The sequence below is a fragment of the Nannospalax galili genome, unplaced genomic scaffold, assembly GCF_000622305.1.
Source record: "Nannospalax galili isolate Female #2095 unplaced genomic scaffold, S.galili_v1.0 scaffold200, whole genome shotgun sequence".
In the NCBI taxonomy this organism is placed as follows: domain Eukaryota; kingdom Metazoa; phylum Chordata; class Mammalia; order Rodentia; family Spalacidae; genus Nannospalax; species Nannospalax galili.
Window position 1 is genome coordinate 363,644 of NW_008345373.1, and position 15,176 is coordinate 378,819.

Below are 15,176 nucleotides of genomic sequence, written 5' to 3' on the forward strand. Positions count from 1 at the left end.
CATCCAGGGTGAGTGCAACTCTCCTTCCCTGAAGTCTAGGCTCTTATGACTTGTCTGCAGTTCAGAACTTTGCTGGAGGAGATGCTGCGAGGCTTCTCGAGCCTGGCTGCAAGAAGCCCAGAGCTTCTGTCTTGGTCTTTGAGTTGCTGCTCTTGGGTCTTTGCTTTGCTCTCTTAAAACCCCATCGCTCTGTGACAAGCCTAGCCCAAGTCAATTGTAGAGGCCCAAGCATCCACTTGCTTGAAGGACTCCCCAGCTGACTAAGTCTTCCCCACAGTGCCTCAGGCATAGTGTGCAGGAAGAGATGGCCGCTGCCCGTTCACTGTACCACAAAGAAAGAAAAATCAGCAAAGAAAAAAGCAAAGCCCACTAGGCCAGGTGAGAGGACACAGGGCCATGACTTACCTTTGGTGCTACTGATGTGTGGCCACAACCTAAGGCAGAAAAGAGAAACAGTGTGAGAGCTTGCCTGGAGTTCACTGCCCTCCTCCATAGGAGAGGCCACTCCCGAGGCCAGGTCACCAAGAAAATCCTGTGAAAAACTCTATGTATGTTCATGTGCACATGGATGGGTATCCATGTGTATACAGGTACAGCTCACATGTGTGAGCTTATGTGTGAGCTTGTGTGTGGTGGTTATAGAACAACCTCGGCTTGGTCCTCAGGGACCACCCATCTTGATTTTTTTGACAGGGTCTCTCATTGGTCTCAATCCAGCTCACCATGTAGGTTAGGCGGGCTGGCCAGTGAGGCCTGGGGGCCTGCCCATTTCAACCTCCCCAGTGCTGGCATTACAAACATACACTACTGTGTCTGGCTTTTATTTATTTATTTTTTAAAGAGGAAAATGACATTTATTATTTAATGGACATATAACAGTTTTGCATACATAATGAGATGTGATGTTTTAATCTATGTACATACTGTGCAATGATCAAATCAGTGTGCTTAATGTGGGATTACTGTGGGTGCTGAGGATGGAACTCAGGGCTACATGCTTGCCAGACAAGTTCTTGACCGACTGAACAATCACTCCAACCCCATCCTGTGTAATTTCTTCATGTTTACATTGCTGTAGACTTGAAATAACATTCTGTTAGAGTGCAGAGAATAGAGGAAGATGTGTAGAAGAGAAATCAACACTGTCTCGCATGTGTATGTATAAGGGTGCATGTATACATTTACAATGAAATTGTTATTGTGCGTGTGTATCTGTGTATGGGGTGTGTGTGTGTGCGTATGTGTAGCTGTACATGTAGGTGTTTAAATAATGTCTTAGCATAATGTGATAATGCATAGGGTACCAACACATTATATGGCGACTCTTCCCGTGTTATTTGTGGTATGATATTTTTTTGGGGGGGGGCATTAGTTTCCTTGCTAATTTTGACTGCTGTAACATTGTGACATCCATCCACTCACACGTGTACTGTTATCTCTGAATATATTGTGGACAGACGTTAATCTAGTCCAAGGAGGGTGTGGAGTGTGGACCCCACCCGGGACTTTTCTCAGATGCTTTCTGGATGGTTTGTAGAGAGTCGCATTAATGTCTATGCTTATCCACTGAACGCCGAGTGAGTGCCCGTGTGTCTCACCACCAAAGTCCATATTCTGGGCCTCTGCCTACTGAAACTTGGTCCCTTGTTTTACCCATCTCACTCTTGTTGGCCGCCAAGTTTGAAGGATCTCTTCTGCTTCTCCTCTGCCCACCTTTGTTCGTTTTCCCACAAGTTCTTTGCCTAGTCACTGTCGTCACCCTTGGACAGTGTCCCTTGGGTGGAGCTTTTCCCTAGATTTTGGGCTCTGATCTGCAAAGCCCCTGGGCAGTGGAAAGCTCCACAGGCTGTTGCTTCCGTGAGCTGACTTGTTAGAAGCTTTAATAATCCCTGGCTCTTGCCGCACACCTTTCCTCCGAGGCTCTGAGAGTACGTCACTGCTGCACTTAATTGAGCATCGCAACACACACTGCATGTAAATATTTGTAAGGCTGTTTGGTGCCTGGGACACTGGGCACACAATAGTTAAGCAATGAGGCATTAGTAACCAGGAGACCACAGCCCAGGAGTCCAAATTCCAGCCTGTTCTGGTGCCTTCATTTCCTCAGCTCCATCTTCCAAATGCACTGTGGAGAACCGTCCTCATCCCAGACAGGAAACAGGGTGTAGGGTGGCCCAAATGGCCCAACCCAGATAGTCACTAAGGCAAGAGGGGTCTGGTCACCAGCCTGTCTGCGCCTTCAGCCTGGCTGTCCTTCTGCCCACTTGGGAGTCTCACTCGGGAGGCACCTGCACTTGCAGGCTCAGAGCCCTTGTGGTTAGCGGTTGGCACCCATTCAAGTTGCCAGCAGATTAAGAGTAAATCACCTGGCGAGGTGCAATGCTGGGCCTTTTGAGCCGTCTGTTGTCACCCACCTCCCCCAGACATCCCGGCCTCTTCTTAGACCTCAAAGTCTCCCCAGACTTGTAACTCATGATGTGAAATACAATTGATGAGCTCCTGTGATGGTGTCCGGTGGGAAGCCTTCCCAGGGATGGTAGGCAGGGATTCCAAAGTGGGCAGATTTCAGGTAAACACAAGGCAAAGCCTTCTGTACATCCTTCGAAGGGCTTTGGCTTTACACAGGCCTTCTTTTGATCTTGACTTCACTAGGGTTTTTGAATTGAAAGAATGCTGACGATCACGGAGTCTACTTTATTAGTCTTTTAGAAAACTAGTGAGGCCTAGTGCTGCTGGAATGTTCTGCTGCTTTTCAGGCTTCTCAGGCTGCATTTTTAAGCACCTGTCTGGGCACTGACCTGGGCTCCACTCTAATTGCCAGACATTTATTTTTCGGTAGAGTTGGACGTATTTACAATGATCTTCACAGTTCTTTTTGTCCTCAAATTCAATATTTTAATTTTTTAACTTAAAAAAACTTTATTGAGAATTTCATACATGTGTATAAGGTGTTTTGATCAAACCCACACCCACTCCCTCCCCTCCAACACCTCCCATATCGCCCTATCACTTTTTTCTGACAACTTCGTGTATTCTCTTTCTTTCTTTTCTTTCTTTCTTTCTTTCTTTCTTTCTTTCTTTCTTTCTTTCTTTCTTTCTTTCTTTCTTTCTTTCTTTCTTTCTTTCTTTCTTTCTTTCTTTCTTTCTTTCTTTCTTTCTTTCTTTCTTTCTTTCTTTCTTTCTTTCTTTCTTTCTTTCTTTCTTTCTTTCTTTCTTTCTTTCTTTCTTTCTTTCTTTCTTTCTTTCTTTCTTTCTTTCTTTCTTTCTTTCTTTCTTTCTTTCTTTCTTTCTTTCTTTCTTTCTTTCTTTCTTTCTTTCTTTCTTTCTTTCTTTCTTTCTTTCTTTCTTTCTTTCTTTCTTTCTTTCTTTCTTTCTTTCTCTTTCTTTTGTTCTTTCTTCCTTTCTTTTCTTTCTTTGTTTCTTTCTTCCTTTCTTTCTGTATCTCTTTTTATGGGGCTTTTTGCTACTCTAACATTCCCCCCTCTGAAGAGGTAACCCTAAAATCTTTTAAGGATTAGATAAGAGCTCCCACATACTTTTGACATTTTTTGCCTTTGGAACAGCATTTTGACTTTTAGCCAAGAAACTGGCTGCTTTTCTTTGGGGCCTTTTTTACTCTAACTGCCTAGCCAATTCCTACCTCCTATTCTTATCACACCATCCTCTGAAGAGGTTACCAGAGTGGTCTGCATCCTGATTCCCTATCATCAATATTTTAATTAAAAATATTTTATTATTATTTTATGTGTATGAGTGCTATTCCTGCATGTAGGTAAGGGCACTCATGTCGCGCAATGCCCGCGGAGGACAGAAGAGGCTGTTGGATCCCCTGGAACTGGAGTTATGGACAGTTGTTAGCTGCTGTGTAGGTGCTGGGATTTGAACCTGGGTCTTCTGCAAGAACAGTCAGTGTTCTTAACTGCTGAGCCATCTCTCCAGCCCCAATATTTTAATTTTTAAAAAACATTTTATTTATTATTTTTATTTTATATGTATGAGTGTATTGCCTGCATGTATGTGAGTGCACTGTGTCATGCAGTGCTGCGGAGGTCAGAAGAGGGCATTGGATTCCCCTGGAACTGGAGTTAAGGACGGTTCATAGCCACCATGTGGGTGCTGGGAATCAAACCCTGGTACTTTGCGACAGTAGTCAGTGCTCTTAACCGCTGAGCCATCTCTTCAGCTCCCCAACGGATACAGGTTTAACACACAGATTCTAGCTGTTGGGCATTTTCTATTTTCCACTTTGCAGGTATAACTGAAACTTAGAAGAAATGAACGCAGCAAGCTATCACCAGAGCCAGGCTTTGAGTCTAAATCCTTCAGGGTGCAGAGTTCTGTGTGTCTGGGAGCTTGCTCTCAACTGGCAAGGCTGTCTGAAAGTGGCTTATCTGGTCCACTCTCAATGGGACCTCGAAATGATGGTTGTGTATTCCCATGTCATATCCTTTGGGAATGTGCCCCAGGGGCCCTGTGTGCGTCAACGCAAGCCAAATGAATTAGCAGAGGAAGCATCAGCAAAACAGGGACTGGGGTTGTTATTCCAGCTGAGCCCGCTGCTATGAGCCAGAGAGCTGGAGACACTGCAGTGGTGTGGGGGAGGCTGGCACTGTTACCTCAGGTGGAAGGAGAGGGAGGCTGGACACCGTGGGTTTGTCTGACTGGAGTGTGGACATCGTTGTGACACCAGCAGCTGCTGAACTCCCTGGAAAGGCTCTTGTGTTAATGTTCTTTGCAATGTGACAGCCCAGGGTGATGGATGAAAGATGCTGCTGGTAGACTTCACGGGGATTTGATGTGCTCTGTCTGTGCTCCGTGAGGCCTGCGTGTTAGCAAGCTGCCTCTTGCCTGGGAATCACAAGATACTCCCTGGCTTCTTTTTTTGTCAATAGCATCAGTAACAGTCATGTGTGAATGGGCCACAGCTGGACGGAGCCATAGCGTGGCAGCTGCCCTCACACCCCCTGCCCTCCACACATCTGGTCCTGGAGGAAGCTGTCCTTCTTCCCTCTGTATTTCTGGTGCCTGTGACGGGTGCCATCCCTGTGGCAGGCAACTTCATGGGCTATGACGTGATCAAGGCTGGCATTCCCACATCTGTGGTTTTTCAGTGTGTAAGGCTCATTACAGATAGATTTTTAATTCCTAATTATTTTTAATTTTTAATTCTTTTAAATAATTTAAAACATTTAATGACTTTTAATTTTTAAAGGATACTAAAGCAAACTCTCCCCTCCCCCCACCTCTCCTGCTGTCTGGCAGAACTGGATGTGAGGATGCAGGAAGCTCATTTCTGTGTCCTTCCTACCCATGGGAACTGGTGTGCACGGTGTGTTATCCTGGTCCCACAGAGATGGGACTCAGCCTTGTCCCCAGAGCTGAGCTCCTTGACCCCCCTGGAATTTGGCAGCAAACCCTAGGGATGTGATCCAGGAGATCTGACATTATCAACCTTCTCCATCTCCCAAACTTCCAACAGGGACTGGTGGTGTTCCACATCCCATCTAAGCTCTGCTCTTGAACTTAAAACATTACTCTTGAAAGAAATCTCATAGTTTTTGACAATTGCTACATGCAGGAGTTACTAAACTCATTTTAAATGTAGAGCAAAGTGAAAACGAATCTAAGATTTCTAAATTCAGTCCTTTACCCTCCATTTGAATGTCTGACAGCATCAGGAACTGAGCAGTTACAAAAGTGATTTTACACAAGCCCTTGTCCTGGGGAGCAGTATCCTTGTCTTGCAGGTAGACTGGGGGCTGGAAACTGCTGTGTGTCTCACCCAGTCTGATGGCAGTTTCTCCTTTCTCTCACTTAGAGGAAGTTCCTCCTAGAAAATTGGAACTGCTTGGTCACTGAACACAGAACACCCAGAGCATAGAGAACCTGTAGGGCTCAGTCATTCAGTCAGCAAGTGGGCAGGACTCAAGGTTCAGGAGAGAGCTTTGCATGGCACGCAGATAACAGATGCTCAAAGCTGTGTCTCAGGCAACACAGGAATGCACAGGACTGGTTGGAGAGGGATGAACTGAGACTTCTAACTGTCAGGGGAAAGGGTATCATAAATGGATGTGTGTTTTCCTTGCTTCCTGTCAAAGAAAGTTCCCAGAACTCCTGCACCTTGGACTGAACTTCCTGCAAGGCTCAGTAACTGACTGTGGAGAGTCCAGAATGTTGCAGATCCAGAGCCTATTCACAGATTATGCGGGACATCTTTAACCCCGTATGTAGCCACACCTTGCCTACCTCTGTTTATGAATTAACATTCTTGTGACTAGTAAAATGTATTAACTTAGCAGACCACCAGGTCTCATCAGTCAAAAGCTAAGAATGTCATCAGATGGCATCTGAGACCTATAGGAGAAACCCTCCTGCTTTGCTACGACCCGCCTACCGAATGTATCCACCAAAAATTTGAGAAGTGTCTTGATTTATGACTTTTCTTTGTTGTTACTATAAAAATGTAACTGTTACCACCAGAAGATGGAATTTGGGGTAACCTGAGTCTGTGTTCCTGGGCCATGGTCACTCATATTTGGCTCCAGAATAAACTATCTCTTATTCCCTTTGAGATGAAGGTTAGGCTTTTGTGTCAACATTCCAAAATGGACACAAAACTCCCCTTCATCACTCAGACATTCCCTCGGCATTTATCCGATTGAATTCATACTAGAACAGAACACAACTTGAATTTGCAGACCTCTAACAAGTAGCGCCAAAAGGGAGATTTGAGCCTCATGCAGTCTGGAGCTTGGCCCATATGCACAAGCACTGCAGTGAGTGAGTGGGAGACTGAGCGGTTGCACGGAAGCACGGATCAGGAGCATCCCATGAGGACATCTGTGTAGACACTTTGCAGGCCACCTCCTATCCCGACAAGGCCAATAGAGTGACCACACATGGTAGAATCCTTCTCTACATAGCTACAGATATCGCCCCAATTCCGGAAGGGGGTTTACATCTTCTGTCTCCAATCTTGTGTTACTTAGAAGCTGATGAAATTTAGCCCCTGATGAGTTTCCAGAATCTTCCTTTTTATTTTAATCCACACAAGAAGATGGCACGTATCTGTGGATGTTTGGATACATGTGCATACTGTACACTGTTCAAGAACCCTTTTCTTATCTGGTTCATTTTATGAGAGTTTTGGGGATGTGCAGATAATTCCAGGGGCCTGGGGGCAAGGCGTGGGGTTTGGTGGCACTCATAGCTGGCATAGATGGATGAGGTCACACTATACCTCACTGAGCCTGACCCGCACAGGGCCCAGCTGGACTCTTTCCTCAAGCAAGCTTTCACACAACTTCTCGCTCAAATAATATCTCAAGAAAGCTAGAAAGCTACACAATTATTAATGTATTATATCGACAAATGTTTGAGTGCAGGCAGCCTGTCTTTGAGAGCTATAGTCCTCTTCGGGTAGACAATTTACTCCGACAAATGTTAAAAGCTGAAGCAGAGCTTGACATCTCAATGGGGGCTACAGTAGGCGAGTTGGACAGCAGAATGGCTCACCACGCCCAGTTTAGCTGGGACAGTCCTCCACTGGGCTGTCAACACTTTCAACACTTGAGTTCAAAATCCTCCACACTTCCCTTTGACCCTCCTGCTTCTGAGTCCCCATCCCCAAGTTAAAGTTCCCTTTGCCATCTATGAAAATATCCAGTTGACAGCTGGTGCTATAAAGGGCTCTGGGTGCAGTGCAGTTTCCAACACCCTGAGCTATAAGTACCATAAAGCTCTCCTGAGTGTTGCCTTGATCCCTCTACTTTTTCTGGCCCCTTCAGCAAATACTTAATTGGCATCTACTACCCAGGAGGAAAGTTGTAGACCAGAGGAAAGTTGGCGGACACCCCACTGGATTCTTGCATTCTTTATGAGAACATGTTGAATGTTCAGTGATGCTCTTGCTGATGAGATCACTTGGACAGTCACCCTGTCTTTTTAACAGCAGAATGGAGGCCAGAGCAAGAAGTGAGTCTTGGGATGTCTTGGTGTTATGAAGAAATACCAAGCAGCTGCGTACGGGTGGGGAAAACTAGAGAGGTTGGAAGAGCAGACAGGTAACAAAGCTAGCCAGATCCCGGTCTTGCCTGGTTGCAGGCTTCCAGCAGGGGGTGTCCTAGTGCACAGAAAAGGAGAAGGTTCCTTTCTTCCTAGGGTGAGAACTGCCCCTCCAGGGCAATGAGACATCACAGCTATCTGAACCTTATCCCCTAGAGTGAACTTGCTGCAGTGTGGGGTAGGAAGAAGAGATTTGCTCATAGAAAATGAAGATAGGGATTAAAACTCTGGCTCAGCTACTTGTTAAAGTGTGGGTGTGTGAGTCCTTCTGCCCCGCAGAGCCTGTGTCCCTGAGTCCCCACAGGGCCTGTCTGTGTTTCTGCCAAGCACATGGCTTGCTGCCTTGCAATGTAAATATCGTTCTTTTTGTGTGTGTACCCCACCCTCTGACTCCATCATAGACTGAACGTCTTGATCCTCAGACTCAACCAGAGCATCGTCACCTTTGCTTTTCCCAGGGCTCAACACAGGGACCCTAAGGCTAATATAAAGGGTCAAAAATCTCTGCAGTGAGGGAGCCCCTGACACCTCTTTCCTTCCTCTCTCTCCATCCTCTAAGATCAACTTCCCTTCATCCATTTGCCGTCCCTCAGCCAGCAGCGAAGGGCAGGAGTCAAAACTGGAAACCTTTTACTCCAGCCCCAAAGCTTGTACTTTCTGGAGTGAAGCCCCTTGTTGGGGTTCTCAGAGTTGAGTGGGCATCTCAATCAGGGGAGGGCTGAATTAAACACAGGTTTCAGGACTTCAGTACTTACATTTCTGACAATAACTCAGAGTCTGGGAACCTAAACCTGCATTTCTACCTCCAAGGGATGCTAAGATCGCTGGTCCCAGGCCCAGCCTCCAGGAGTCACTGCCAGGAGATGTGGCACGCTAACCCAGGAGCGCAATGCAGATGTCTCTTCTTGACTGAAGGACCTTTGATAGGAGCAGATTGGCGATGCTTTGGAATAGAAAAACAAACCCACACGTATACAGATGTTGCCTGGTATCTGCAGGGCATTGGTCCCAGCTCCCTAACCCCTTTGAATTCCAAATCCAAGAGCACTCACACCTCTTAAAACAAATGCTTTCATATTTGTGTGTAATCAATGCACTTCCTCCTGTAGACTTTAAATCACATCTAAAATACTTATAATACCTACTATGCTCTAAACACGATGCAAACAGTTGATAGACTATGTGTCTTAGGGAATGAAGACACAAACAACTGAGCACGCTCAGTGCAGACTAAACTTATTTGAATGTTTTTGATCTATGGTTTGTTGAGTCCATAGAGGTGGAATCCACAAATACAGACGGCCAGGTGTGTACTCATATGTAAGCAGGTGCTGATCATCAGAGTCCAGGAATGACAGTGGATTTGAAGTTTAACTCTGAATTCAAAGTCAGCTGTCATGACTGTTGTGGTTTGAATGAGAAATGTCCCCCACAGGCTCATGTATTTGAACACTTGGTTGCTGGTTGGCAGAGCAGTTTGGAAAGATTATGGAACCTTCAGGAGGTGGAGCCTTGTTGGAGGAAGTTTGTCACTGGGAGTGGGTTTTCAGGGTTGATAGCCTGGACCCACTTCCTGTTCTTTCTCTACTTCCTGTGTGTGGGTGAAATGTGATCTTTCTGCTTCTTGTCTGCCAGGCCTTGTGTTTCTCCTACCATGCCTTCCCCACCAAGATGGATTCTACTCCCCTGGAACACCAAGCCAAAGTGAAGCCTGTCTCCTCGAAGTTGTTTTTGGTTATGGAATTTTGTTACAACAAAAATAAAGTAATTAATGCAAACACTTGCTAGCACCGTGATAGTGATTCCAGTGGGTCACCACTTTAGCCTATTTTTTTTTTTTAATTGCATATAAACGGGGATAAAGACACACACTTCCAAGCATGAATGTGGAGGCTGAATGCCTTTTGTGGTGCCTGGTGCATGTTAGCGCTCAGTTACTGTGGAGTGTGGTCTCAGTTGGTATGCTTCTGTCTCCGGGTACGTGAGAAACCACACAAAGTGGAAGTGGCTGTTGTCAGTGGAGCTGGCAAGCACCTGGAGAGGCTGCAGGGCAAGTTCATCTTGCTACTGCAGACAGATCCTGGGTAATGGACGTGGGAACTGTCTGTGGGACCTCGTAGGTTGATCGTTCATGGGTGCCCCAGCACTAAGCTTAGCAACTGACTTTGTACCTTCCCAGGAAGTCAGTGCACACTGCTACTTAGGAGGAGGCTGGAGAGCTAAGACCTAGGCTGAATGGTAAATGAGGGCAGCAAGCACAAAGTCTCGGAGCTGCTTTGTTAAGTGACAATGGCAGTTCTGCCATTTCCACGCCACAAGCAGCTGTTTTCCCTGAGAAGGGACCATGAAGATGGTTGGTGAGGTTCAATTAGAGCACGGGTTAAGCTCTAAGGATGTAACAGTGAGCTCTCACTGACTTACTTATTGAGAACCTATTCTGCACCGTGCACACTACAGAGACCATTGAATCACTCCCCAAATACTGTACTGTGCTGGGTTCAAAGGGATTCAGCAGCAAAGAAGAATCTACTTTTTCCAGAAAACATTTCTACAGCTCACAGCTGGGCACAGCTGCTGGAGGCCACACAAATAGTTAGCAAGTTGGCTGAGTTCTCAGCCCAGGTCCAGCAGACCCACTGTACACAGTGATGCTGCCCGTCCATCGCTCCCCCTACCCGATTATTCAACCTGACAATTGTCATTTCTATTGAAATGAACACATTGGTTTCATAGATACTAAAGTAAGAGAGTGGACCGAAATATGTCATTTTCAGACACTTTAATTTGATTTATATATCTCAAAAACTAATTTATATTCATATAATGCTTTCATTATAAAATATGCAGTGGTAGAGAGATTTGTGTGAATATGGGATTTTTTTTTTAAATTGGGTTTATAAATGGTCTGGAACAGGTTGCAGAAACATCATCTGTTGCTCTTTTTAATATATCTTGAGCATGCTATGACACATCTTGAAATAATTTGCTTTGGAAAAAAGCACTGCTCCCTCTCCCTCTGTCTTTCCCCCCAAATGTAACTGTAAATATTACTTTGATGTATGTAATTGCTTCAACCTCTCTCTCGGAAGGAAGGCTTCTAACCCTTCCATTTCCCAACTCTTGCTTTTGTCAAGAAATAAGAAAAACAGACTTAAAATGCATTATTCAAATGTATTTAATGTAAACATTAAAGAAATCTGAGAACAGCTACAAATTTTCCTTTCCTTAAAATGTTTGTGAAAAATACGGCTCCCATTCTGTCTCGAGGGCATCTTAGGATGCCAGGGCTGTGGATGGAGTGCTACACAGTAGGACTTGGGGGGTGTAACGCTAACATTGACTTCAACTAAATAGGGATGCCAGGACTTGATAGTAATGGAGACCTTTGGGTAATGTTGAGAAGAGAGGCCACCCCAGGAGGGCTTGGTGAGGAGTCCTGCCTAGGCTTTGGAGGACTCTAAGTTCTGAGCATCAGGAAGCTGCCCAGGTTTCAGTGACTGGGTCTATGAGCCATCATCCCAGTTACTCACTAGCAGAGGGACAGATGCTTTCCCCCGGTGTCTCTTGGGCTGTCTAGAGATCTGGGTGCACAGTGGAAGCAGCCCTGACCAGCAAAGCTGTGGAGGCCAGGGAACATCAGCCTAGGTCTGTATCACACACTAGCTGGCTTTCTAGCCTACCTCCAGTCCCTTCTTTACCTTGGTGTTTACTATCAGTGATGTAATCCAGTGACAGTAACGTGTGTGTGTGTGTGTGTGTGTGTGCGTGTGTGTGTGTGTGTGCGTGTGTGTGCGTGTGTGTGTGTGTGTGAGAGAGACTCTTCCTCTCTCTGTGTGAGTCTGTGTATGACGATCAGTTTATTTACCATAGAATTAAAATATTTACACCTCCATTAATAAATAAACAAGTGAAGACTCTGACCTATTTTTTGGTAGAGAGAAGTTCTGGAATTTCCAGTCTCTGGATCCTTCTTCCATTGTCCTTTTTTGGCCCCTGGAATGAGAGAAAATAGATTACAGCTGGGAGATAGCAAGAAGCTAGGCGGAAAAATTAATTAAGTGCATTCATTCATAGAAACAGCCACCCAATTGGATTCAAGTAATTAATGCCTTACACATATTTCTGAAACTCTCTTTGCATTTCCTTTGGGGTTAAAACATGTTTAAAAAATTAATTTACTTAAAAATCATGCTTTCAGTGCATTATTTAGAAGGACAGTGTGGTGGGATGGAGGAAGTACCTGGGTCAAGGTGGGGATGAAGCTGTCACCGACTGTGACCTTAGTGACATCTTTAAGTGCCACAAGTCTCTGCCTCATCTGCAGAGCAAAGTCTGCAACTGAACAATCCAAAAGGATAGTCACCAGAGCCAGGCAAAAGTCTAGCTGCTTCTCTGTGTTAGCTGAATTCGACTAAAGTCTAGCAAACATCATCCCACGTAGGAAGGCAGACTATTTAGCAAGCACTGCTCTGATCCAAGTAATATTTAGGCACTTTGCTAAGGCACTTTCCACGAAGAGATTGAATTATTTTAAATTGAGTTAATTTGTTAAAATTCATTAAATGCATTTACTATCATAAGTCATCTTTGTTATGCATCCCTAGCTCATTTAATGAGCCCAGTTTAACACACTTTTTTCTTCTGCAGGCATTGCATGAGCTTTCTTGACATGTCTGGTGAGATTTTCCTACACAATGGCACCTCGACTACTCACTGGGTAGCTGATCTAACCTCCCGTCCCTCATGCCTTCTCCATGCCAGCTAATCCTGCCCCTCTATTCCTGGAAGTTCTCTACTTCCTGCTGTGACCTTTCAAGATGATCAGCTCTAGTCTTTTTTTTTAAAAAAATATTTTATCATTTTTATCTTATGTGTATGACTATTGCCTGCATGCCTGTAAGTGCACACACATACAATGCCCGAGGAAGTCAGAAGAGGGTGTTGGATCCCCTGGAACTGGAGTTACAGGTGGTTGTTAGCTGACATGTGGTGCTGGGAACTGAACCTGGGTCCCCTGCAAGAGTAGCCAGTGCTTTTAACCACTGAGCCATCTCTAGCCCCAGTTTTGGTCTTTTTAATTTAAGGAGAAAGGTGGACTGAAATTTGCTAAAATTTTTATTTATTTATTTTTATTTTATGTATATGAGTGCTTTGCCTACATGCATGTAAGTATACCCAGGTTGTGCAATGCTTGAAGAGGCCAGTAGAGGGCATTTGGTCCCCTGGGACTAGAGTTACAGGTGTTTGTGAGCTGCCTTGTGAGTGTAAGGAACCAAACCTGGATCCTCTGTAAGAACAGCCAGGGTGCTTAACCACTGAGTCACCTTTTCAGCCCCTGAGATTTGCTTTTAATTTCATTATGTCATTTTTAGAGTAATGTTCAGTAGCAAGTGGCCAGATTTTCCTCTTAGCTCGGTGGGAAAGTGAGGACGACGTGGCCTGGGAGTGGAGATTTGCTTCCAGGGGAGCAGAGCAGGCTGTTTGGTGGCAGAAGAGCTGTGACATGCCAAGTTGCCAGGCTCCTGCCCAGGTGTCTGAATGCTACAGAGGAGGCATTCAGTGTGACTTCCACTGCTGGGGCAGGCCCAGCTAGAATAGGCTGAGAGATTCAGGAGGGATGAGGCTGGGAGAGGGAGAGTGGAGTGTGGGAGGAGGGGGTCTTACTGCAGTGAGTTATTCAAGGCAGATATTAACAAGTTCAGAAAAAAAACCTGGCCGTCTGCATAGATGAAGTCTGTTTTAAAATGTGTACACATAGCAAGTGTCATTAGCAGTCTGCCTCCCGGCCAGGTCTCTCTCTGATTTAAGCCATTCCGTAGAGTTCAGATTTCAGACACACACACACACACACACACACACACACACACACACAGTTTCACATTATTATTTTTCACCATCTTAGAGTTCAAACTCCAGCTGTACAAGTCTTCAAAGGAGAATTAGGTCTTAAAAAATAATTCACGCTGTTTCTCATCAGTTTGCAAACTTCCTTTGAGTGAATGGAATGGAAAGTCAGAACTTGACTTATGCATCCACAGAGAAGCAGTCTCACACAGGAGGGATGGTGGTCAACCCTGAGCCTGTCAATGTACACATGCCGTGGGTATCCACCATAAAGGTGAGAAATAACCAGAACAGACTGGAGATGTCTGGAATTTCTTAACTAGGCCTCCCCCCTTGTTCCCTGCCCCATAGAGATACCTGTCCAGCAAACATCTACACTTTCTTCTCCCCTCTCCCGGGTCACTTCCTGAAAGCTTCCCTTTATTACTATGATAGTATTGATTATCACCTTGATAGAATTTATAATCACCTAGAAGATGTGCTGGTGAGGGATTATCCAGATTAGAAATATCAAGTTTAGATGAGCTTCTGACAAGGCCTGTGATGGATTATCAAGATTGGGTTAATTGAGATCAGAAGAGCCTCTCCTTGTGGTGGCTCCATTCCAGTCTGGGATCGCAGACTCAATAAAAAGGAAAAGGGGAGCTGAGCACCTGTATTTGCTTCTCTCTGCTTCCTGGCTTTGGATGCAATGTGAGCCACTGCCTCAGTCTCCTACTGCCATGACTTCCCCACCAGGATGGACTGGCTGCACCTTGAATCCCACCAGGATGGACTGACGGCACCTTGAACCCACCAGGATGGGCTGACAGAATCTTGAACCCCACCAGGATGGACTGACGGCACCTTGAATCCCACCAGGATGGACTGACGGCACCTTGAACCCACAAGGATGGATTGACGGCACTTTGAACCCCACCAGGATGGACTGACAGCACCTTGAACTGTGAGCCAGAATAAGCCCTTTCTATCTTAAGCAGCTTTTATCAGGTTAACTAACACAAATGACTTCAACAAAGTATAGACTGGGTCCATATTTACATGGATCCCTAACTGGCCTTTCTCTCTCTCTCTCTCTCTCTCTCTCTCTCTCTCTCTCTCTCTCTCTCTCTCTCTTTCTCTCTCTCCCCCCTCTTTGCTTTTCTTTGGAATGTTGCAGGTCCAGAGCCAAATTACAATTAATCTTGGGCTATCTTTATCCCTTTTAATAGTCATTTCTTGCCCACCTCTGAGTCTGACTTAACATCCTACAACTACCAGGTAAAAGA

General features: G+C 45.3%; 1 protein-coding gene across 1 annotated transcript in view; it reads right to left on the minus strand.

The window, feature by feature from the left end:
• Clnk (cytokine dependent hematopoietic cell linker) overlaps window positions 1-15,176 on the minus strand; it is a 90,470-nt gene that overhangs the window by 74,848 nt on the left and 446 nt on the right. Inside the window, exons 2-3 of the mRNA XM_008841591.2 lie at window positions 11,986-12,057; window positions 406-434 (exon numbers count right to left, since the gene is read on the minus strand). Coding sequence (XP_008839813.2) covers window positions 406-434; window positions 11,986-12,057 — 101 coding nt within the window. The remainder of the gene's footprint in view (window positions 1-405; window positions 435-11,985; window positions 12,058-15,176) is intronic.